The sequence below is a fragment of the Myodes glareolus genome, chromosome 16 (genome assembly GCF_982192425.1).
Source record: "Myodes glareolus chromosome 16, mMyoGla1.1, whole genome shotgun sequence".
NCBI classification, from domain to species: Eukaryota; Metazoa; Chordata; class Mammalia; order Rodentia; family Cricetidae; genus Myodes; species Myodes glareolus.
Window position 1 is genome coordinate 39142090 of NC_142041.1, and position 23502 is coordinate 39165591.

The 23502-nt window shown below is 38.7% G+C and overlaps 1 protein-coding gene across 4 annotated transcripts in view; it reads left to right on the forward strand.

Moving 5' to 3' along the window:
* Orc3 (origin recognition complex subunit 3) overlaps positions 1-23502 on the forward strand; it is a 70943-nt gene that overhangs the window by 36876 nt on the left and 10565 nt on the right. For 2 of the 4 annotated variants that reach the window (XM_048420537.3, XM_085677255.2), the window contains exons 14-20: positions 7953-8086; positions 10063-10142; positions 11822-11922; positions 14981-15122; positions 17929-18045; positions 18941-19020; positions 19741-20056. In XM_048420537.3, coding sequence (XP_048276494.2) covers positions 7953-8086; positions 10063-10142; positions 11822-11922; positions 14981-15122; positions 17929-18045; positions 18941-19020; positions 19741-19846 — 760 coding nt within the window. In that variant the 3' untranslated portion in view covers positions 19847-20056. Of the gene's footprint in view, positions 1-7952; positions 8087-10062; positions 10143-11821; positions 11923-14980; positions 15123-17928; positions 18046-18940; positions 19021-19740; positions 20057-23502 lie in introns of those variants that run through there. The other 2 variants (XM_048420538.3, XM_085677257.2) reach the window with 2 other exon arrangements.

Sequence of the window (23502 nt, forward strand, 5' to 3'; positions counted from 1 at the left end):
CCAGATATAACCAAAATTGGTTAGCAGTAAAGATTTCATTTTTTAGAGCTCTGCTTTTCTTTAATATTTTTAATTTGGCTAGTTAGTACATAACCAGCTTTGAGATCTTTTGTTTACCTTTAACACTTAAATGTATTTCATTTTGCACATTTATTTATTTATTTACTTTCGTTTTTCAAGACAGGGTTTCTCTGTGTAACTTTGATTCCTGTTTTGACACTAAATCTTGTAGACCAGGCTGGCCTCGAACTCACAGAGATCAGCCTGCCTCTGCCTCCCGAGTGCTGGAATCAAAGGCGTGTGCTACCACCACCCAGCTGCACATTTATTTTTTATATTGACATTTTCTTTTCAGAGTCTTGGACCCAATTTTTTGTGATATAGGATCACAACTGAACTTAGCTGCTTTGGCACCAAATAGAGACAGTGAGGGAGTTTAGGGCTCACACTAAGTTTGGAAAACAGGGACGTAAAGCATTCACTACTTTAGACAGATATATCAACTGCCCCTGGTAGAAGGAGACCATGCTGGTCATGGGGTCAAGGGTCGGCATCCCTTAGTTAGCATTATGAAGGGTAAGCATCATTTAGTTATTAGCATTATGAAGTTTTAGGGATTGAAATTTGGAAGACATCAATTATAAATGAACAAGGACAGAAGACACAAGCAGTCACATCCAGTGTAGGCTACAATGTCTCAGAAACAGTTTGTTGAATTTTGAAAGAGGCACTTCTGAATAGCTATTTAAGGAGAATAGGGAGTGTTCAATAAAGGCTTTGCTTGATTGGCATAGGTACCTATCTGAAGTTTATCTATGGGGCATCTTTTGCAGAGAAAGTGTAAATACTCAGTTGATTTGCTCTTTCAGTGGGTCTCTCTTGCTTCTCATTTTGAGTATTTCCTGGAAAATAGGGTTTAATATTGGACAAGTGAAGTCAGTAACCTTCTGTAATTTGACATACATGATAAAACTGGCGAAATTGTTTAATATGTTGTATTTAAGACTATATAGGTATCCTGTATCTTTTTTTTTATTTTAAAGTCAGCAGTCTCCTTTAGTTTTCCCTGTAGGAATGGATCATGGTCATGTAGCTCCATGCTGACCACGTAGCTCCATCTGGAGCCATATGGGTAGGATTTGTCCACATGCACTCATTAGTCTCCCTCTGGGGTGTACAGTAGAGATTTTGTGGCCACTAATCAAGATGACAGATGACTTACTAAAGGAGTCCCGTCATCCGTTAGTTGCTGGCTGAGCTTTATGAGCAAGGAGCACAATATAGGCTGTTCTTTCTGACTCTCTTAACCTTTTTGAGTAGGCCTCCAAGGTTTGGGTGCTGAACCCCAAAGGAAGGTCTTGCCAGTGTTATAATTTTCACTTTCCAAACAGTTTTAAGTAAATCTTGATTTTCTTATGACTCAATTTCCACAAGTGATTAAAACCTAACAAAGTTAGGGGCTTGAGAGGTGACTAGTGCTTGCTGGTCTTGAAGAGATCTTGAATTCAGATTCCATGGTGGCTGAAAGCCCACTGGTGAGCTAGCCTAACAAAAACCTCAGGTTTCTGGTTCTGTAAGAGACCCTGTCTTCAAAAAAGGTGTGTGTGGGGGGGGGGGGGGCTGGTGACTGATTCCGCAAAGCATCGCAGCCTGAGCCAGTCACTAGTACCCATGTAGTAGAAGGAGTGAACTAATGCTAAGTTGTCGCCTGGCCTTCACACATGTGTTGTAACATGCACATATGCACAAACACAAATTAGAAAATGTAAATTGAAAAAAGTGGAAAATAGGAGAGGACAACTGGTATCATTCTGCATGTACACACATGTGTGTACATACCCATACACTCATGTACACTGTCTTAATCACTGTTCTGTTGCTCTGAAAAGACTCCGTGACCATGGCAACTGTTTTGAAAGAATTTAATTGGGAGCTTGCTTACAGTGTTAGAGGGTTACTACATTATCTTCATGGCAGAGAGCATGGCATCATGCAGGCAGGTGCTCTAGCGATCCCTGAGAGTGACATCCAGATCCCTAAACAGAGAGAGAGAGAGAGAGAGCCTAGGCCTGCCAAGGTGTTTTGAAACCTCAAACCCATCCCCAGTGACAGGCTTTCTCAAACAAGGCCACACCTCCTAATTATTATAATCCTTTCATAGAGTTCCACTCCCTGGTGACCAAGCATTCACATATATGAGCCTTGGGGACCATTGTCACTCAAGCCACCACATGCATGCACCACACACATACGAGTAATGCTGATTTCAGTAGTGAGTAAGGGGACTAAAATGTAAAGTAGGTTCCCATACAAGGCCTAAACTTTCCTCAGTAGGTACAGTTGCTTATGTGTACATACTATTTTTGTTGTTTTGTTTTGAGACAGTGACTCACTGTGTAGCTCAGGTCAGCCTTGAACTCAGAAAACTCATGCCTCTGACAGTGAACACGCCATACCTAGTATCGTGAACATATTATAAAGAAGTCTGCTAACTAGATTTAGCTATAGTCCTCATTCCCTCCAGACCCAGAAGAACAGAATAGATGGGCACAGTAGGAAGTTCATAACCTATTTTTTTATAATGTGGTACAACACCGTGGTCAGGCAGCTTGTAAAAGACTTAGGCTCTCGGCTCCAGAGGTGTGGTTGTGGTGGTGGCAAGGCATCATGGCAGCAGGTAGCAGGCTTCTTGAGCCACAGTAGAGAGAGAGCACTCAGGATGGCAGTAGCCCTTGAACCTCAGTCGGCTTCCAGTGCTGCATTTTCTCCAACAGAGCTGAGCTCCTGGACTTCCTCAAACAGCACCACCAACTGGAACCACGTGTTCAAATATATGAACTCATTCAAACCATCACAGTTGAAAACAGTAATACAATTATTTTGATATATGGGTGCCATAGAACTATAATACTGAAATTTCTTGCTGTCTGGAAAAATTAGTCCCCAAAGAAATTTTACTTCCACTGAAAAGATTTTTTGTTGTTTTTTGTTGGTTTGTTTTTGAGATGTGCTCTCACTTTGTAGCCATGACTGGCCTAAAACTTGCTAGATAGACCAGGGAAGCCATGCACCTGCCTCTGTGTCCCGAGTGCTGGGATTAAAGGCGAGTGACACTGTGCCCAGCACTACTTTTTATTTCATAGTTTTTGTCAGTAAACTGTATATTTATAAACTTTAAAATAGAATATTTTGGGGACTTTGCTTTCTGACCCAGTAATATCTTAACTAGCCAGTTGATTTTCTCTCTCCCATCTTGTGTGCACATGTGGATTCATATGTAAAAGCTGATAGATTTATAAATTCAGTTCTGCTTTTATGTGGAGTCCAAAGAATGCAGTGAGCTAAGCTTGCATTGCCAGGTGGCAAGCACCTTTACCCTCCAAGCCATCTCCCCAGCACCCTAGCTAATTAATTCTTTGTGTTGCAGTTGTATGACTAGTATCTATCTTCCTTCTCTTGTTAACTATTCCCAAATGCGTAAGTTTATTTATCTGGGAGGAACTTGTATCCTGGGTCGGCTAACCTTGGAATCCAGTCAGGGATCATAAATGTCAGTCTAGTACCATATAGTATCTTGATCACAAAAGTAATGGTGGCAATAGTAACCACCATTTATTGAAGGCCTGCTGTGTGCCAGGTACTGACTTAGGCGCACAGTACATTTCACAGTCTAGTACACTAGCATAGTCTAGTACACCTTTCTGGTGTATCAGTACTTTCCCTGAGGAATCTGAAGCATAGCTAGAGATTTGGTGACTTGCATGAGATCACTTTACTGCTGATAGGATCATAATTGAGATCTCACTTAAGAGCTCTCAGTACTTTGAGCTTTTATTTGCCAGGTTCTAAAGTACAAGATTAGGGATATAAATAAAGCAAAAATGATAAATACCAAGTGTAGTTTCTATCCTTTAATTAAGTTGAGCTTAAAAGCCTTGATGATCCGATACAGCAGTTTTAGCAAAGACATGTAAAAGTGTCACCACCATAAAAAGAAAGTGAGGTAGAAGCCTGCAGTGTTGGAATAAATGTCTTTCCTCCTGTTGACACTGTAGGTATATACAAAACATCAGAGATACAGAGTAAAAAATAGTTTACTATTTTGCTTTTTGAGAAAAGTCTGAAAAACATTAATATTTTCCTAGTTTACGAGCACGAATTTAAATGTCAATCTTAAAAATCTAGCACATTAAAAATCTGTACATTCCAGAAAGAGTACAGTAAAAAAAAAATGTATCGTGTTTAGGTGTGTCATCTTTATTTTTTTTAAGATTTATTTATTACATATGCAATATTCTGCCTACATGCCTACACACCAGAAGAGGGCACCAGATCTCATTACAGATGATTCTGAACCACGATCTGGTTGCTGGGAATTGAACTCAGGACCTCTGGAAGAGCAGCCAGTGCTCTTAACCTCTGTGCCATCTCTGATTAAGAAAGTGCCCTAAGGCTTGCCTATCATCAGATTTTATGGAGGCATTTTCTTAATTGAGGTTTCTTCCTCTCTAATAACTTGTTCAGGTTGACAAACACTAGCCAGTACAAATATCAACATATGAGCATGTAAGCTCAGCTTTCATTGAATTAAAGAGCAAAAAATATTCTGATTATATTTTTCATCACCTCAACTTAGTTCCTAGAGACTACAAATTTGACATGTAAATGTAGTTTCTTAACTCTCCATTTCCACATTAGGTGATAATTAAACACTTCCTAAAGAATAAGCTAACCTACAGTATGTTAGATTTATTGACATAGGCACTATCTGAGACTATAAGCACCAAAATATCATTTCAGTGTTTTAGTATAGAGATTCTTGGATCTGAAATTGCATCATGTTAGATTCTCTATAGACATTTATAGGCTTAGCATTAAGTCAGACAAGAAGCTGTATTTAAGAGATTTTGAGCCACTATTTCTTTAGTGGTTTCAAGCTTTAATGTATATAAGAATCATCTGAGGTGTATTAACTGTAGATTTCTCTCATCTCAAAGATTGTGCTAATACTTGAGCATACAAATGCTGTAAAACTTTGTCTTGGGTTTAGATCAGCCTTCAAAGATTCTTATGTTGGAAGCTTGCTCTTCACTGTGGAATTATTAAACTGTGGTCAGACTGTTAAGATGTAGGTTAATTAAGATGTTCCAAGTAATTAAATTGGTAGGGTACTGTTCTGAGAATTACTGTTGATCTCATGGTGTAAATTGGTTGTGAAAATGAGTTGTCACCCAAAACAACTCCCCCTCCCCATTCTCTGACTTCTTCTCATAGCCAAGTGATCTCTCTCCCCCACTCCCCAGGTACTCTCTTTTCTGATGCCATCCAAGGCATCAGATACCTAACCAGTGGAACTATTTATCCAATTTTGGACTTTTATCCTCCCAAACCATGAGCCAAATAAACCTACTTCCTTTAAAAAAAAAAAAAAGTGCTCTCTTTTTGGGTATTTTGTTAAAGCAATAGTAAGTGAATATAGGTAGTCACAAGAACAGGATAATCAACTGGGTGGCCATGGTGCACACCTTTAATCCCAGCACTCGGGAGACAGAGGCAGGCAGATCTCTATGAGTTTGAGGCCAGCCTGGTCTACAAGAACTAGTTCCCGGACAGGCACCAAGTTACACAGAGAAACCCTGTCTCAAAAAACAAAACAAAAACAAAAAGGAGTAGCATAGTCAGACGACAAGGAGCCATATTAAATGTCCTAGGAAATAGAAGGAATAAAAGTTTCCTGAAGGGGGAAAAAGCAAAAAAGGAAGAATTACTTCCAGTCATGGAGAAGTTGGATGACTGTAGATATTGATTTCAAATTAATTTTTTCCAAAACTGGATTGAATTCATCCATTCAACTAGAAACAGATAAAGAGATGAATTTATGTTTTCAGTTTTTATTAAAAATATGGGGCTTTTTTGTTGTTATTGTTAGTGAAAGTAGTATATAAGAAAGATATTCACTCTCAAACTCATTTACAGTGAGGCTTTTCTGGTCATCTAAACTGGCTTTATGCAAGTTACCCATGACCTGTATGCTCTCTGAACTTCACTTCAGTTCTTATTTAATGGCTTTTAGGACTTCGGTGCATGCTCCTCCCAAGCTTCTCTAACGCTTTCTCAGTCTTGTGGGATCCACAGAACGTATCTCAGAGTTTACATATATGAAACTGAAATCCTGATTTAGCCCCCTGAAACCTACCATCTTTCTGTATCCTTCAGGTTTTCCAACCAAAAGAACCTTTGTTTTCCTGATTTCATACATATTTCTTTTGGATGTCAGAATATCTTTTGAAAATATGACAATTTTCTATTTTTGTCTTTTGTTTGTTTTTAAGACCATTAGTTCTCTTCATTTCATGCAGAGTAAAAGATTTAGTTTTTGCAGTGGTCTTTCTGTTCCCAGCTATATTGCTTCTTTATGACTGCATCTTCATCACCATTGTCTCCATGGCCTTACCTTTGCCAGACATGCCATGTGTACCATGTGGTTTATCTACCACAAAAACACTTTCTCTAAATATTAATGTAGCTCACTCCCCATCGTCCTGTATATATTTATCACTTGATCAATTTAAAATGGAAACCCATTTGTCTGCTGTGGTTATCTTTTTATTGTGCTTTCATTTTTCTGTAACAATTAACTTTTTGCATGTAGTTCAGAGCGGGTGCATGGCTGTCCTAGCATGGACAGGGTTTTGAGCTACAGTGTGTACGATCAGGCAGAGCATGCGTGGTGCTGGCTCTGGTGATGCAAGCTTGAAATGTCAGCCTGGAGCAGATAAGGAGGAATTTTTATTCATTCTGCCCCCTCTAAGTTCAAAATTCAGCTTGTCAGTGACTAGTTTTGGGGCATTGAACAAGTTACTTAAATTCTCTGTGCCTCCATTTCCTTGTATCTAATATGGGAATAATAATAGCGTCTCACAGAGTATTGTTTCGTGACATGATACGCATGTGTATGTGTAAGTTGGCATTATTAGCCTGTATGTTGTCCCACTTCATTATTTCAAATATCCTGCATTTGGGAATGCGTCTAATTTAATCAGGAATTTAATTACTTGATATATATTTAGGTTGTTCTTAATTCTTCATTATTACAACTATTAGTGACAAGCATGTGTGTTTATACATTTGTGTAATTATTTCCACAAAATGAATACATGGATGTAGCCTTTCTGAAAGTAAACTATAAAGTTGATTTGCCCAGGGCACATGGTGCTAACAGTATGCCTGCTTCTTCACAAATGGTTTTGTTTGGCTTTAGCATCTTTGCTTCTTCTGGGATGAGCTGTTTCTTCCCTGTTCCCAAAGCATACATTTTTCATCTGTCAGAATAGACTTGTGTATATAATGGGAAGTAGTGCTCTGTAGCTTTCTGACACCTAGCATATCTTCCCCAGTGATTTGAAATGCTATCTCTGATATATACATAACCTCCATGTATTCCTTGATCTCTTTTTGAATGTTTTTCCTTTTCTGTTGGCATGTTATTACTATCTAAATCAGTGCCACCATCTGATTTTACCCATTGTAGCTTAGACATTTTGATAAACTAATTGCTTTACTATATACATTCAAGTTCATACATACTGTTTGTTTTGTAAGTTTCTGGAACCCATGACTTGTATTTTCTGCTCAAGAATTGTAGGCTTCATTTATTTCCTGAGCCTCCACCCAGAAGGGAATGTTTCAGTTTGGAGGTTGCCATATAATACAGTGACGTGTTGTTCCGATTTACAGATAAGGATACCAAAGACCAGATATAAGGAACTTGTTCTTACAGTATCAGAACCAGGTTATAAACACAAACCTTTGGATACTCCCTCAGCTAAGCATATTGTTATAATTCTATACTTCTAAATGTAACATATTGAACAAAACCATTTCATCTGTAGAAAAGGTTTTAGGTGTGCTAATGTTTTAGTTATATTAGCTCTGCACTGGTTGTTTTGTAGAATGCTGGCAAAGGACGAACTGATGAGCACACTTGAGAAATGCTGTGAGGTTTTGAGTTCCTGTACTGAAAAGCAGCTTGGCAGCACAACACAAAAAATAAAGGATTTCCTGAGCCAGTTTCAGAACCTTGATGGTAAGTAAGTGTAAAACACTGCCCATTCTTGTTGGCATGACAGGTTTTAACCAGCATGGCATTGAAACTCTTCAAGATCAGCCGGCAGGCAAGGCTCAGAATGTCACATCTCAGCAACCACAAATATGCAAAGTGCTTCTTCTCTAGATTTGTTTTAAACAATGCAGAAAATTAAATGGAGGGAGAACATTTTTGTTCTTCAGATGAAACTGGGTAGAATGCCTGGAGACAGTTCATTCTTCAGCTAGGCCATTTTATACTCTGATCTAGGGGGTGTTGGGATAGGGCCAAGGAAAGAGGCTTGATTGATACATAAGTAATAGAATGAGATATGGCATCTCGAAAATACTTTGCAGTTTGAATCCCTTCTGTGTTTGGTAGTTGATTATTTGTCTTTAAACTCCTTTTTATGAGAAGTTCCCTTTTCTAAGGAAACTTTTTTTGTGGGAATCTTCCCTGTAACTTTTATGCAGGCTGGTCTCTGATGAGAACTCAATTGTAAAAGATCAAAGTGGTTTGGTACAAACAGGCAAGGTAGGCAATTATACAAAGGTGCTAAGAAGACTTCCCTCCAAAATATGTGTGGTGGTAATCTTTTAACACCATAACAATGACCTGAAACACTTTACAAAAGTAAAAATTTTAGAAATTAAGATCATTTCAGATATTAGAAACTGAAATTTAGGAAGAAAAAGTAAGCTATTTCACGGCTATCTAATATGTACCAAACTTTAACCCACCTTTCTTGGCCTCCAGGTCAGTGTGTGTGTGTGTGTGTGTGTGTGTGTGTGTGTGTGTGTGTGAGAGAGAGAGAGAGAACACACGCAGAGAGAGAGAGAGATCAGTTCATAATTGTAGTTTCACCAATGAGAAGAAGCCATTATTAAGAATATAAGTATCGCCAAAAGTATAGAAGGATATAAAATAAATTGGACTCAGAAATTCTCTAAGAAGAAACTGATATCATGATACCATAATAATTTTAATTAGAATTTGTGTGAGATGAATTAGTAAACAGATCGTTTGTTACACTCGCACTGAAGGATCACAGCTTCTGAAATGGAAAATTAAAGATTAAAATGATTGACAACAGTATAAAAAATAAAGTGGTTTTTGAGTTAAAGCAAAACCACCCTCCTGGTGATTTGTCTATTTCTCAGTTTTTAAAAGTCAATTCTTAATAACAAAATACACTCAACATTTCTCACAGGAAGAAATATTTGTTTATTTTTCACCTCTGGTTTTTTGTACACTAATGGCATATTATAATTGGGATTTAAATGGGGTGAGGGCATTAAATCAGGCTGGGTGTTACAATCACTTTTAAGATTCTGCTACAAGTTAGTAAAATGGGGAAAAGAATTTAGCTAGTAGTTATCTTAACCTTAGCATTTCTAAAATCAAGGATTATCTTCTGATTCTTTAAGAGAGAGAGAGAGAGAGAGAGAGAGAGAGAGAGAGAGAGAGAGAGAGAGTGTGTTTAGCTAAATTCTTCAGCCATACATGAAGCAGACCATTGCCAAGTGTCAGGTTACCAAATCAGAGTGTCATCCCCTGCAGAAGCATAGTTATACATTTTATCAGTTATCAAACTGAGTTTACAGCTCTTACATTACCTTCCTCATGCTGAACAGTAATTAAATTGCAAGGTTGAGACTAGGTTTGTCAGAATGTAGCTTACCATGTTTACAATCTTAGCGAGGTCAAAGAGACATAGTTTCAAGTTTGAATGATTTTTTTAAAGATATTTATGCAGGCTTTTGATTTGTTGGTTCAAAACACATTCAGAATTCAGTAGCTAGTAGTTGAAGACCTTACTGACATCTAAACTATGTACTATGTAGTGCTTCTAGTTTTGGAGTGTCATTTGTCTGATAGAATCTTGTCCATGTTTAAAAGAAAAGTGTAACTTTTACTTCCATTGAATTAGGGTAAATGTTTGTTCCCTCTATTGTATATTGGTTTTGTATTCAAAGCAGATAGCAAAGAGGAAGAGGATGCTTGTGGATCACAGCCAAAGGGGCTGCAGAAAACAGACCTCTATCACCTTCAGAAGGTTAGGTATCTTTCTTTTCCTTCCAGCTGCATTAGGAGTAGTGCCGTTGTTTCATCTGGTCTAGACTAACTCTGCTAGAATGTCTTCACTTTCATTTTTTACATCACAACCAGTAACTTTGCAACTGATAAAGGAGACATATTGATGCCATATAAACTGCAAGATGTGGTTTTCTGTGCTTACTGAAGAATTAGAAGGCAGAGAAAGAGTATTACAGAAAATCTTGAGGAACCATCATACAATACCAGGGAAATTGAGGTCCTTTTTTGGGATCCTTTCTCTTATTAATGAAAAAAAAATTAGCAGTGGTCCAGAGAACAAAAATAGGAAGAATAAGCAGGCAGCCACGGAGCAGGGAGAATATGAAGGAAGGGTTAGGAAGTTAAAAAGCATACTTAGGGTCTGGCCAGCATGCAAAAGAAAAAGGAATAAGTATGCCTGATGCAATATTCAGAAAGACTGGCCCAGCCAAAGGTCGTGGAGGTTCTTTAGTAACTAGATGTTAGGAATGCTGCAAAGGAAACCCACATTTTCTTAATGTACATGAACCAGCCTCACTAGGAGTGCCACCCTGCTGGACCCTTGACCTGTGTAAGAAAACAGGCACCTGTCTCCACCGAGAGGCAGATTGCATTCTGTACTGTCATACTGTTTGTCTCACTGTCATCCTAGATTGTACATATGCACACAGTCTACAGTCTACTAGGTAATATAGAAACCATTCCTGAAGCCTCAAGGAAGAAAACAATATTAACTGTAAGAAAAAAAATAGGTCTATGGTTTACAAAAAGAATATGTAGGTAGGGGCTGGAAAGATGGCTCAGTGGTTAAGAGCTTTGCCTGCTCTTCCAAAGGTCCTGAGTTCAATTCCCAGCAACGATATGGTGGCTCACATATTTATTATGTATACATAATAAATAAACAAACAAATAAATAAATAATTTTTTTTTTTTTAGAAAAACGGATATGTAGATATAATGTACTTACTTCTCTTTTTGAGCCAAGAGTCAAGAGAGCCTAAGACCAATTTTCTTCACACACCACACACCACACACACACACACACACACACACACACCCCTACTTATAATGCAGAAACCGAACCCAGGATGTCTTCACTGGCTAAAACCCTACCACTGAACTACAATCTCAGGTTTTTTTCTTTTTGAATTACCATTCAAAAGAAAAAAAACTGAGCCGCAGTCTGTTGTTGTTCTCAGATACTGCACTTTCAGCCCTCGGTTGTCAAATGAAGACCCTTCTTTGTACCATACTACTAAGTTATAAATGTAGCATCATATTTCAATCTGGGTAAAAACTAAAAACTAAATTCACAGAATCTGTTGTTAATGTGACCCAAAGCTGTGGAGGTAATGGATGGTGTTTTGTTCCTGGCATGCTCCCTCATGCTCGTAAATGAACTAATGGTTTCTAAATAGTGAGCACTCTTGTGACCCTGAGCAGTGGAGTAAACTGCTCTCTTCTTTCCTTGGTATATGTTTAAAGCAGAACATGTAGAGGGCAGAGACTTAACAGAAAATAAAACACCTTTTGATCTGGTTCTTTGTACTCGGCATAAGGGCATCTTTACTTGAGTGACAGCTCTCTCTGAAAGTGTTTCTGTCCTAAACTCACCAAAAATAGCATGTTTGTTTACCCATTCCCCACTGTGCCCTATAGTCCTTATTGGAAATGAAGGAATTAAGGAGAACAACTAAGAAGCAAACCAAGTTTGAAATACTCAGAGAAAATGTTGTGAACTTCATCGATAACCTGGTGAGGTGAGTCTGAAGCTCTCAAGACCTAAAAGTAACCCTGTTTTTCCAAATAACACTAGTAACTAGCTGCCCATAGCCAATCCAGGATGTTTCTTCCATCTCAGTAGAGTTAGCATTTTTTATTGACCTTCTGTCCTTGTTGAATTATTTAATCAAATGGTTTGGTTAATTTTTTACTGTTAGGAAGAAAGCAGGTTTAAACTTCATTTAGCCCATTAGGCTGGTGAGGAAATACGGGAAGTTTCAAAGTATTTCTCCTGTTTTGCATTGTACTTTATCATTTTTCTGCCTATTTAATTAGTAAATGCTGGATCTGGACTAAGCCAAGAAACAGACATTGTATACTAGCCATGTTACTGTTTTGTTCTCAATACTTTATCAGGTCAACTAAATATCAGCACCAAATGTACATTGAAGTATCTGACGAGTAACTATCAAAGTCTCCCATTCTAGTTTGTTTTGTGATTTTTCCTGGGAAGATCATTTTGTGGATTTCCCAAAGGACAATGTTATGTGTGTACATGAAATTGTCCATCCAAGTGACCTTTTGGAAACTTGGACCGTGTTACAGATTTTAAAGTGGGACGTGTACCAAAGAAAATGACTTAAACAGTAAAAAGCAGAGCAGAATGTGGTGGTTTGTGCCTGTAACCCCAGCATTTGAGACTCCCCAACCACCCAGCCACTCTTCTGACTTCTTGTCTATTACATCTGACTCTTCAACCTTTCACCAGCTGCTGAAATAATGATGAGAATGATTGAAATTTGTTGTGAAATCACAAAGTTTCCCATACAAAGACTTAGTGTTGTTACCAAGGCTGTCTCTCCCAGGCAGGAGATTAAGATTGTAGTCTGTTAAAGCTAATAGCAAAAGGGGAAGAAGGAAGTGCAAGGAAACAGAAGAGAAAGAGGGCAAATAAACTAAGAGAGATGGGAGACCTAACACCCAAAACTCAAAGAGAGGCTGTGACTGCCAGTGTCACGCAGGCCCTGCTCTGTCAGAAACCTTTCCACATTTCCACAAGACCTAGAGTACAGATGTTTGACAGAGTTTTGAGGTCTGGAGAAAAGATATTTAAAATGAAATACAAGCAGAATGGTAATTCAAAATCTATGTTGCTTTACAAGCGCACTGTGGATAAGAAACAGCATCTGAGCACAGCATGAGAAGGGTCAGGAACTCTTGAGGTAGACGGAGGTGGTGGTGTGGAATGATTTGCATGGCCAGTGCCCTCTTCCCTTGGTCACAGAGAGCAGCAGAACAGAATAAGTGCATGGAGGTAAAAGGGCTGGGACAGTAAGAGGAGGAAGGGCAGCAGCAATGTCTTTGGTGGAGCACTGCTTTGCTCTGCCTTCACAGCCTGTCATGACTGTTTTGATCCAGGTTAGAACCTACTGTTCTGCCTTTGCACTTTGTGTGCCAAAGCTTCTGCCCTGCAGGCTTCCCTGCAGGCCTCCGCAGACTGCCGCAGTCATGGCACTGCCATTGACTCAGCACAGATTAAAAGTAAACACTTCATTAAAATTGGTTTGTTGTCTAGCTCATTAGCAAAAGATAAAGTTATAAGTTATGCTCAGTTTTGTAATAATTGAATTTTATTAGTGAACAATTTGTTTTTAAAGACTTTAAAACTGAAATTTAGCCTTAGAGATTTTTTATTTCTTTTTTTGTGCGCGTGGTGTGTGTGTGTGTGTGTGTGTGTGTGTGTGTGTGTGTGTGTTTATGTATGTATGCTAGAGGGCATCAGGTGTCCTGAGACAGCATCTCTCACTGAACCTGAATTTAGATGTCAGTCCTACATCATTGGGGTTACATGTGCACACGGCCACAGCTGGCTTTTTAGAATTGGTACTTGGAATTCAGGTTCAGGTTCTCACATTTGTAATGCAATTGCTTTTATTCAGTGAGCCATCTCTTTAGCCCTGATTTAGCTATTTTTTTTAAAAAAATAAAAAAGCTCCTGGATATCATTTCCATCAAAAATATCAACTGTGTTTTTTTCCTGATACTAAAGATTTCCTAAACTCAGTACTGTTTACCACTTTCCTAAAGCCTACAATGTTTGCTATGGTAGAAATGTTGATATGATTTCTGAATAACTTAGGAAATTCAGTAATACTTCAAGAAATCTCCATTAGAGATTTTAAGCATAAATATAACAAATAAATGCTCAAATGTTTGACTTAGAACTAAAACACATAGTTTCTTCTTAGGAACACTACATTGGGGTTCTCTGCAGGAACCAAACTGATAGAATGCATGTATGTACATGTATGTATATAAATACAGAGTATTTATTAGAGTGGCTTACAGGCTGCATGATCCAGCTAGTTCAACAATAGCTGTCTCCTGATGGAAAAGTTCCAAGAATCCAATTCAATGGTTGTTCAGCCCACAAGACTGATGTCTCAGCTAGCCTTCATTATGTCAGAGTCCTGAAGAGGTAGACTCTTAATAACCAGTGAAGGAATGCCTCAGCAAAAGGATATATGAACTTGCCAATGAGAACAAGGGCAAGCAGGCAAAAAGCCAAAGTTCTTGCCGGGCAGTGGTGGCTCACACCTTTAATTCTAGCACTCGGGAGGCAGAAGCAGGCGGATCTTTGAGTTCAAAGCCAGCCTCTTCTATAAGAACTAGTTCCACCACAGGCTCCAAAGCTACAGAGAAACCCTGTCTCAAAAAACAAAACAAAAGACAAAGTTCTCTCCCATGCCCTTCTTATGAACTGCCTTAAGGTGTGGCCTAGATTTAACGTGGGTTTTCCTATCTCAAATAATCCAAGAAAAATGCCTCATGGGAGTGCACAGCTACTTGCATTTTAAGTATTTAAAATTTTAAATAATACTTAAGATATTAAGTAATACTTAAGTATTAATATTAAGTATTTAAGATTCCAGGTGTAATCAAGTAGACCACCGTAAGCAGCCAAAAAAATACATAGGAAGTTTTTAAAGTAGTATTGAAGTATAATTCTTGGTGTTTGGTTTGTCAGAACTGTTGAATTGAACATAACCCTATGCATATATATCTAAAAGCTGATACTTGATTTCACTGTTTCAGAGTTTACCTTCTGCCTCCTGAGAGCCAGCCTTTGCATGAGGTAGTATACTTCAGTGCTGCCCACACACTCCGTGAGCACTTAAATGCTGCTCCACGAATCGCCCTCCACACCGCACTCAACAATCCTTATTATTATCTTAAGGTAAGAAGGAAACTTGGTTCTCCCACAGTTAAGCTCAAGTCCCAGATATCAGCACCACAAAAATATTCAAAGTTAGCAGTTCCGTTGTAATGAAAGAAAGCTAGCAGCTCTGGGTTCTGCCGCTCGCATTTTCTAAAGAAAAAAAACCAAATTCTTAGATTTAGGTGAACCGACTCCCAAAAGTCCTCTGACCTACACACATGCATGCCCCCACACACACAGAAGTTTTTAAACAAATCATAGGCATAAAGCTTTACAATATAATGCCTTATTCTTGTGAAAAATGATTCCTATGTAGGTAGGTAACAACAGTGTGACAGTGAACAGGTAATAAGACCTAATGTAAAATTACAAATGCTTAAATGGAAAATTTTAAAAATTTTTATTTATATATTTTTTATGTACTCTGCATGCACACCTACAGGCCAGAAGAGGGCATCAGATCCTAATACAGATGGTTGTAGCCACCATGTGGGTGCTGGGATTTGAACTCAGGATCTCTGTAAGAGCAGCCAGTGCTCTTAACCTCTGAGCCATCTCTCCAGCCCCCTTAAATGGAAAATTTACACTGGGATTTCATCTTGGGTTTTTAAACCTAAGAGGCATCTACTCTGAGAGCACCTGTAGGGCTTTGCTGCAGAAACTCCTCAGGTGTACAATGACAGACATAGCTGCCTAAACCTACAACATTAGTAATTCCAGTTTCAAATGCTGAAAGCTACCTTTCTTATGACAGTTAAACACTGATATATTTTTTTTTTGGCAGATTATAAGGTTTATTGTAGATGGATAAGGTTGTTGTGCCTGCATAGTCATGTGTGCCCAGAAAGAGCAGAAGTCTGCCTTTCACAAAAGATGTTTTAGAAGGCACTCTTAAGTCAAGAGTGGTAGCACTGCATAGGCTCAGGCAAAAGGATTATCAAGTTCAGGGCCAGTTTGAACTTAGACTTGCAAAAAAGTCAAGTGAGCAGTCACACAGCTCAGTGGATAAAGGGACTAAAGTGATTACCTCGTAATAAACCTAGAACCTGAGTTTCATCCCAAAGCCATATAAAGGTGAAAAGAGAACTGATCCCACAAAGTTGTCCTCTGACCTCCACATGTACTACACATAGCACATGCATGCCCCCACAACCTCCTCATACATATATATACACATAATAATTCTTAATTAAAAACATCTCCATAAAAATACCCCAAACTACGGCCGGCTCATGGCAAAGTAGCACATAAATGTTAAACGGCAATGGTTTTCAATGGTAGTGGTCATCAGGAGTTTCATGGGTTCGTATTTAAAGACTTGTTTTAATTATGTTTGTGGGCATGGGCTCATGTTGGCCCAATGCCCACAAGAGGCCCTGGAGCTTAAATTAGAGGTGTTGTGAGCTGCCTAGAGGAGGAGCCTGCAGCTAAGCCTTTTGCTATAGCAGCAGGTGCTCTTACCCTGAGCCTACTCTCCATCCTCGGTAATTTTGTATTTAAATAACAACAGTGCCTGGTTAGATGGTTCAGTCAGTAGCAAAAGCATTTGCCATTAATCCTGCTTAAACTCACTCTCTGAGACTCAAACTGGAGGGAAGGAAACCTAATACCTGCAAATTAGTCTCCAGTCCCCACCCCCCACTAAATGAATTAATTTTTAGAAATAACAAAGTTTTAATGTATAAATTACAAATTAAAATGTTTAGTGGTAGAGTTACAGAAAAAAACTGATGTAATTTTAGATGCGTTTTGTGTATGGGATTTTTAGAAATAACAAGTTTTAATGTATAAATTACAAATTAAAATGTTTAGTGGTAGAGTTACAGAAAAAAAACTGATGTAATTTTAGATGCATTTTGTGTATGGGATTTGTTTCTTAACATGGGTTTCAAATAGGTTAAACCAATACTGAGTTTAGGGCTCACTGGTTGATTGCTTACAGCTCTTTTCTGGTGCCCTCTCTTGGCCTTTGCATATGCTTATACTTAAGGGACGTCCGTTCACATAGACATATTCATACACATAAACAAAAATAAATCTAACTGGGTTATGATGGCTACCCTGGCTATATGTTTCCAAAAAATAAAAAAAGATAGTGTTGACAGCAAAGTCTTTTTCTTTGAGAGATAACTTTTACTTTCCTATTACCACTAAGGCCACATGATGATTGCTAGAATTGAATTTGAACAGTTGGAAGGAGCATTTCATTGGGTAACCATTCCCAGAGACTTCTAAACTAATTACAGCAAACTGAAATGTATTTTGGTAATCTCAACAAATAATAATGTATAATTAAGATTTAGGGAAAAAAACCTTGATGGAAGAATGACTTAGAGTTTGGCCAAGACTTAAACCCAAGTAAGAATACTACTGAAGTATGAAGAAAGGAAACTAAAAGATTCTACTTTCCAATTTGCTAAATTTAGGAATGTCTTAGTTTGGGTTTTCATTGATGTGAAGAGACACCACGACAACGGCAACTGTTATAAAGCACACATTTAATTGTGGTGGCGGCTACAGTGTCAGGTTAAGTCCATCATCATGGCAGAGAGCATGCTGACATACAGGCAGGCGTGGTGCTGGAGCTGAGACTCCTTCCATCTTCATAGGCAGGCAAGAGGAGTGACTGGCTTGCCAAGGGAAGCTTGGGGAAAGAAATGTCAAAGCCCACCCTCACAGTGAAGGACTTCCTCCTACAAGGCCACACCTAACAGTACCACTGTCTTTTAGGGGCCATTTTCTTTCAAACCACCTCAGGAAGTTTGGCTAATCTTTTTGCTTTTAATCATTTCTAAAAGGTTCACTTTTAATCTGCTGTTTTTAGAATGAAGCACTGAAAAGTGAGGAAGGCTGCATTCCAAATATTGCCCCCGACATCTGTATAGCATATAAACTGCACCTGGAGTGTGGCCGGCTAATTAACCTTGTCGACTGGTCAGAGGTAGGTCACACAGAGAACAACATGCTAGTAGTTCAACCGCTTAAGGCAAATTTCTTACAACTTTTGTTTTGATTTCAATTTTTATTTTTTAATTTTTGTTTGGGAAACAAATTTTGTTACACTTCAGAAGTTCCTTGGGAAGTAGCATCTTAGCAGTCTGTATTCACGAGCTCCTGTTCTTATCTTGCATTCTTTAAAAGCAAACAAAGACTCCAGTCAGTCTGTGCACTCCACAGAATACAGGGTGTAATGAGTGCCCGTTGTACAACAGGAGAAATTCCAGTCAGGAAGAACATTTCAGGAAATGCCCAGCAAGGTAAAGGACAAGTGCTGCTATCCCGAGAAGAGTAATAGAGATCTTAACTATTTGACCTTGTCAACATTAAAGGATGTGCTGAATTAGCCTCTAACCAAGAAAAATATGCATCTTCCTGGAGTAAGACTGACAGTAGAGGAGACAACGACTTTCTTTGCTTTTTATTTATTTGTTTTTTTATTTTTACTTTTTAATTTTTTTTTTGGTTTTTTGAGACAGGGTTTCTCTGTAGCTTTGGTGCCTGTCCTGGAACTAGCCCTTGTAGACCAGGCTGGCCTTGAACTCACAGAGATCTGCTTCCTGAGTGCTGGGATTAAAGGTGTGCGCCACCACCGCCCAGCTGCTTTTTTAATATTTAGCTAGCTATGTTTTTGCTGTTCTGCTTTAGTTCTCTAAAACGAGCTTATAAAGAGCCAGTGTTGTTATATTAGTATGGTTTTGAGAACTTGAAGTCTGACATGAAAAGGATGTGCCAGTTATCTACAGCAGCAGTACTAATGCCTGATTAGTTACAGAGCAATCGCAAAGCTACAGAAAAGATGCCTAGCAACAAGTTTTCTTTTCTTGTGTACTCAAAAGGCTTTTGCAACAGTTGTGACAGCTGCTGAAAAAATGGATGCAAAGTCTACAAGCTCAGAAGAAATGAGTGAAATAATCCAGTATCCTTTTAAAACCAGGTCTATGGTGTCTTAGTAAAAGTTTTTTAAGTTTCTTTTTTCTTGAGCCTAAGAGTCCAAGCCCCAGCACAAAAAGTATACAAAAGCCCACATCTAGTCATTCATAAAGATGTATTCTTCTCAACCATACCATTCTACAACCAAATGTCCTAAATTAATCTGAGATCAAACCTAGAATTCGGGGGCTGGAGAAATGGCTCAGCGGTTAAGAGCACTGACTGCTCTTCCAAAGGACCCGGGTTCAATTCCCAGCACCCACATGGCAGCTCACAACTGTCTGAAAATCCAGTTCCAGGGGATCTGACACCTTCACACCAGTGCACATAAAATAAAGATAAATAAATCATACAAATTAAAAAAAGAAAAAGTTGGCCATGGCTAGGAATGGTGGCTAGCCTTTAAAAAAAAAAAAAAACCTAGAATTCAATTTATATTCAGTCTTTCAATGTATTTTTAAAAGACCGGGAAAGAGTCAGTTTTATATAATGCTGGGGTTGCTGTAGGTGTGTGCCATCCCACACAGCTCCATTTGAACTTTATTGACAGTGTATTCTAATGGCATTTAATTTTTCCAATAGGATTATTTAAAATTTAGGGAATATTATTTCAACTATCTATTTCAATTACCAGTTACTGTTTTAACTTTGAAATTTTAGCCTTCTTGTGGAAAAAACCCTAATTTTTCTTAGCTAGACTCTTCAGTGCCCGATTTGTTAGAGCTGTTTCTGAACTAGAGCTCTTGGGCTTTATAAAGCCTACAAGACAGAAGACGGACCATGTGGCAAGGCTGACGTGGGGGGGCTGCTAAAAAGCAGTAAGTGAAGACAGGTGTTCCACATCTGACGTAAGGTGAAAAAGAAACCTGGCATATAACATGCTACCAGAAGAAACTACTGCTGAGCTGAGTTTAACCAAAAAGTGCACTGCTAACCTGAAATCAGTGCATCAAAACATCTTTGTAGTACTTCAACTATGATCAACAAATGCACAAATGACTAAAAGCTTTTACAAAATGCAACTATACTTGCTACAGTTATTACTAAATTCTAAACAAAGCATTGAGTGTATAGTGTATAAGTGACACACTTTCTTATCCAGAGTAAGTTACTTACACTTAGCAATACTCATGCCTTTCTCCAGATACTTGCACTCCTCACACTATGCGTATTGTATAAAATGAAAAACAGGTGTTTTTCTTCCTGTTTGGCTTTATATTTAATGTCAGAAAATATTCACATGAACAGTTGAAGAGACCCACAGCACAGCCAGTAAAGGCCTTCACAAAGTGCACCCAAGCTTACAAAACTCGGAAATATAACTCTTTAAAAAGCCTTCACAGCTGGTGGTGCTGGTGCATGCTGTTAGTCCCAGCACTTGGGAGGCAGAGGCAGATGGATCTCTGTGAGTTCGAGGACAACCTGGCCTATAAGAGCTAGTTCCAGAACAGGCTCCAAAGCTACAGTAAAACCCCATCTCAAAAACAAACAGAAAACCTGAAGTTAGAGTCAGCTGTTGATTCCCACAGATGTGGGTGCTGGGAACTAAACTCAGGCCTGCTCTGAGAGCAAAATTCATCTTAATCCCTCAACACAGATGTATGTATCCAAGATAAAACTGAGAAACCAACTCCCCAGGCTGGCTTCACTGTTGGGTAACCCAGGCCTGCTTGCCTGCCTCAAGCTTATGATCTCCAAGTACTGACATTATAAAGAAAGGCATTTACCATTATGCCTAGATCAGAAAATATTTCTGATTTTTCTGTAAAATACAGAGGCTGGTCTTAACACTGTTAACACTGGCACATGTTCTTTTCCTAGGTATTTACATTTGTACATGCCATATGCATGTTGATTTTTCTCTGCCATCTAAGATTAGGAGCAGCACAACAGAAACTGTTCTCATAATATCAAAAATATTTGTCATACTAAACCCTTAAAATGTGCAATAATTACTTGATGTTCTCTAAAATTCAGCCCTTAGTTGAGGAAAACTGAAACCTCAACAAGCTTAGAATTAGGGCATTCATTCTGATTATTTTTCTTTTGTTTCTAATGAAAGACTAACCTGAAATCTTAAAGTAGTTTGTTAAAAAAATATCAAGCATGTGCTGTGTATCTCCTACTTCCGAGATCCTTGTCTTCCTTGTACTTTAGCAAGTAGAACACTACTTGAAGTAGAAAACAAGTAACAATGGGGTAAGAAGTAGGCTTGTCATTGTAATCTTAAAGAATGGTCAGAGCAAATCTCACTTGAGCAAAACTACAGAGTCAACAAAAAAAAAAAACCTACCCACCCAACCCATGAAAGTGATGAGTGCACTCACTAGGCAGGAATAGCAAAATCAGAACAGCAGTCAGAAAGGGTGAGGTGGCTCAAGCAATAGGAAGTGAATGAGAAGGACAAGAGTACGGGTCATGTCTCCACAGATTTATTTTCTTAGGTAGAAAGCAACCTAAACAAAAGATAGACATCTTTAAGTGGTCAGTACCTACTGTGAGAAAACAGTAAGAGGAGTGATGAAGGAAAGCAGTAACCTGATAGTTGACCACTGAGATGATCCAGCAAGGCAAATCTTAGACTAGGGTTAAAAGGAGAGACACTACAGGTCGATGTACATGACAAGCCTAAGATCCTTTCTGCTTAAAAACCAGAAGCATTGCTCTATCGGGGCCTGCTGTGGTTTGGTTACAGACCAGAGGACCATGTGTGAGGCTTAGTCGTGGAATGTCAAGGAAGGAAAGCCTAAAGGAAACTTCTCATGACCCCTACGAAAATGTAGAATCCAACTGCCGGTCCTTTTTACTCTCTCGCTCCCTGGCTGATGAGTGGTTAAGGTCTACACTGCCCTCAGCCATATGCTGCTGCCTCTTTGTAGACCAAGCAACAAGGACAACCGACCACTGAAACCTTCAATGCTGAAATAAAATAAACTTCCTGAGGATTTCATTGTAATTATGGAAGGCTTAACTTACTAAAAGAAACATTAGCAGCAAAAATGAGTTTGGCTTTGGATATAAATTAGGGGATGTCCTGTTAGGCATTGAAGTGAAATGTCACCCAGTGAGGTGGCAAATCTTGTTATAATAGAGATCAGATCACCAAAATCAATATTGAAAAGAGAAGCAAGGATCTCAAACTCTATAGCTTTGAGGTTTATGCTTATTTATAGTTAAAATTTCAGGAAAACAGTAAAAGTTAATATAAGAGCAGCCGGTGAAGAAGTTGTGGAATATCTTGGTGTTTTAAGCTCAAATGTTATTTATTCATTGATTGGATTTCAAGATAGAGATCTTAGGTAACTTTGTAATACCAGATGACCTAACCAGGTGTTCAAACTGAACAGCAACAGGGGAAGCCAGTCACTATTACTTTATAACACTGAAACCATAGCACCACCTTATATTCTCACACAAGTTCAGGGGCTGGAGGTATTGTTCACTAGTTATAAGAACACTTGCTGTGGGCTGGAGAGATGGCTCAGGGGTTAGGAGCGTTGCCTGCTCTTCCAGAGGTCCTGAGTTCAATTCCCAGCGGCCACATGGTGGCTCACAACCATCTGAGGTGGGGTCTGGTTCCCTCTTCTGGCCTGCAGGCATGCACGCGGACAGAGTGTTGTGTACATAATAAATAAATAAATAAATATTTTTTAAAAAAAAAGAATACTTGCTGTTCTTCTAAAGGATCAGAGTTTGGTTTATACCAACCATATCAGGCTCTTCAAAACTACCTGTAACTCTAGCTCCAAGAGATCCACCACCATCTTTCTGGTCTGTGTGGGCCCCTGCACACACACATAAACACCTAGAACTTTAAACCTGCCATCTGGTTTATAACTTGTAAAGGATGTAACAGACTTAGTCTTTCCAGAAGCTTAGAAGTTGATTGAATCCTGGGGGTAGGAGGTAGGCTTAGAGGAATAGAGCTAAAAACATTCAGCAAATGAGGAGCTATGAATGCAGTAGATACTCTGCTTTGGACTGATAGCACTGAGGTTACAGAGAAGCATACAAGATCTGGCATTAACAAGTACAACTTTTTGAAAACAATTTATAGCAGCTTATACTTGAAGGAAAAATTCAACTTCTATGAATGTTTTCCTAGCCAGTTGTCGAGGGCTAAATTTGAAAGATGTGATCTTCTTGGCACAATATATAGGGAGGGGAAAGTTTAACTGGCACCTAACGAGAGGCCAATGTTAACACTCTACAATGCAGATATATCCTGAGTGCCAATAGTGTTGAGACTGAAAGGCTCTACTAGGGCGAAATTTGTTCAGTTTACAGCCAGCCACTGTATTACGACTTGTGTTTCTCAAACACTAATGGACTTGCAAACTGCCTGGGATACTTGTGAAGGCCCTACAACACTTTGGCTGCTTGCTTTTAAATGGAATGCAATTAAGTTAAAAAGATAAGATCCTGTTTTCAGTGAATGTATTACAAATGAAACAGTATGTTTAAGACT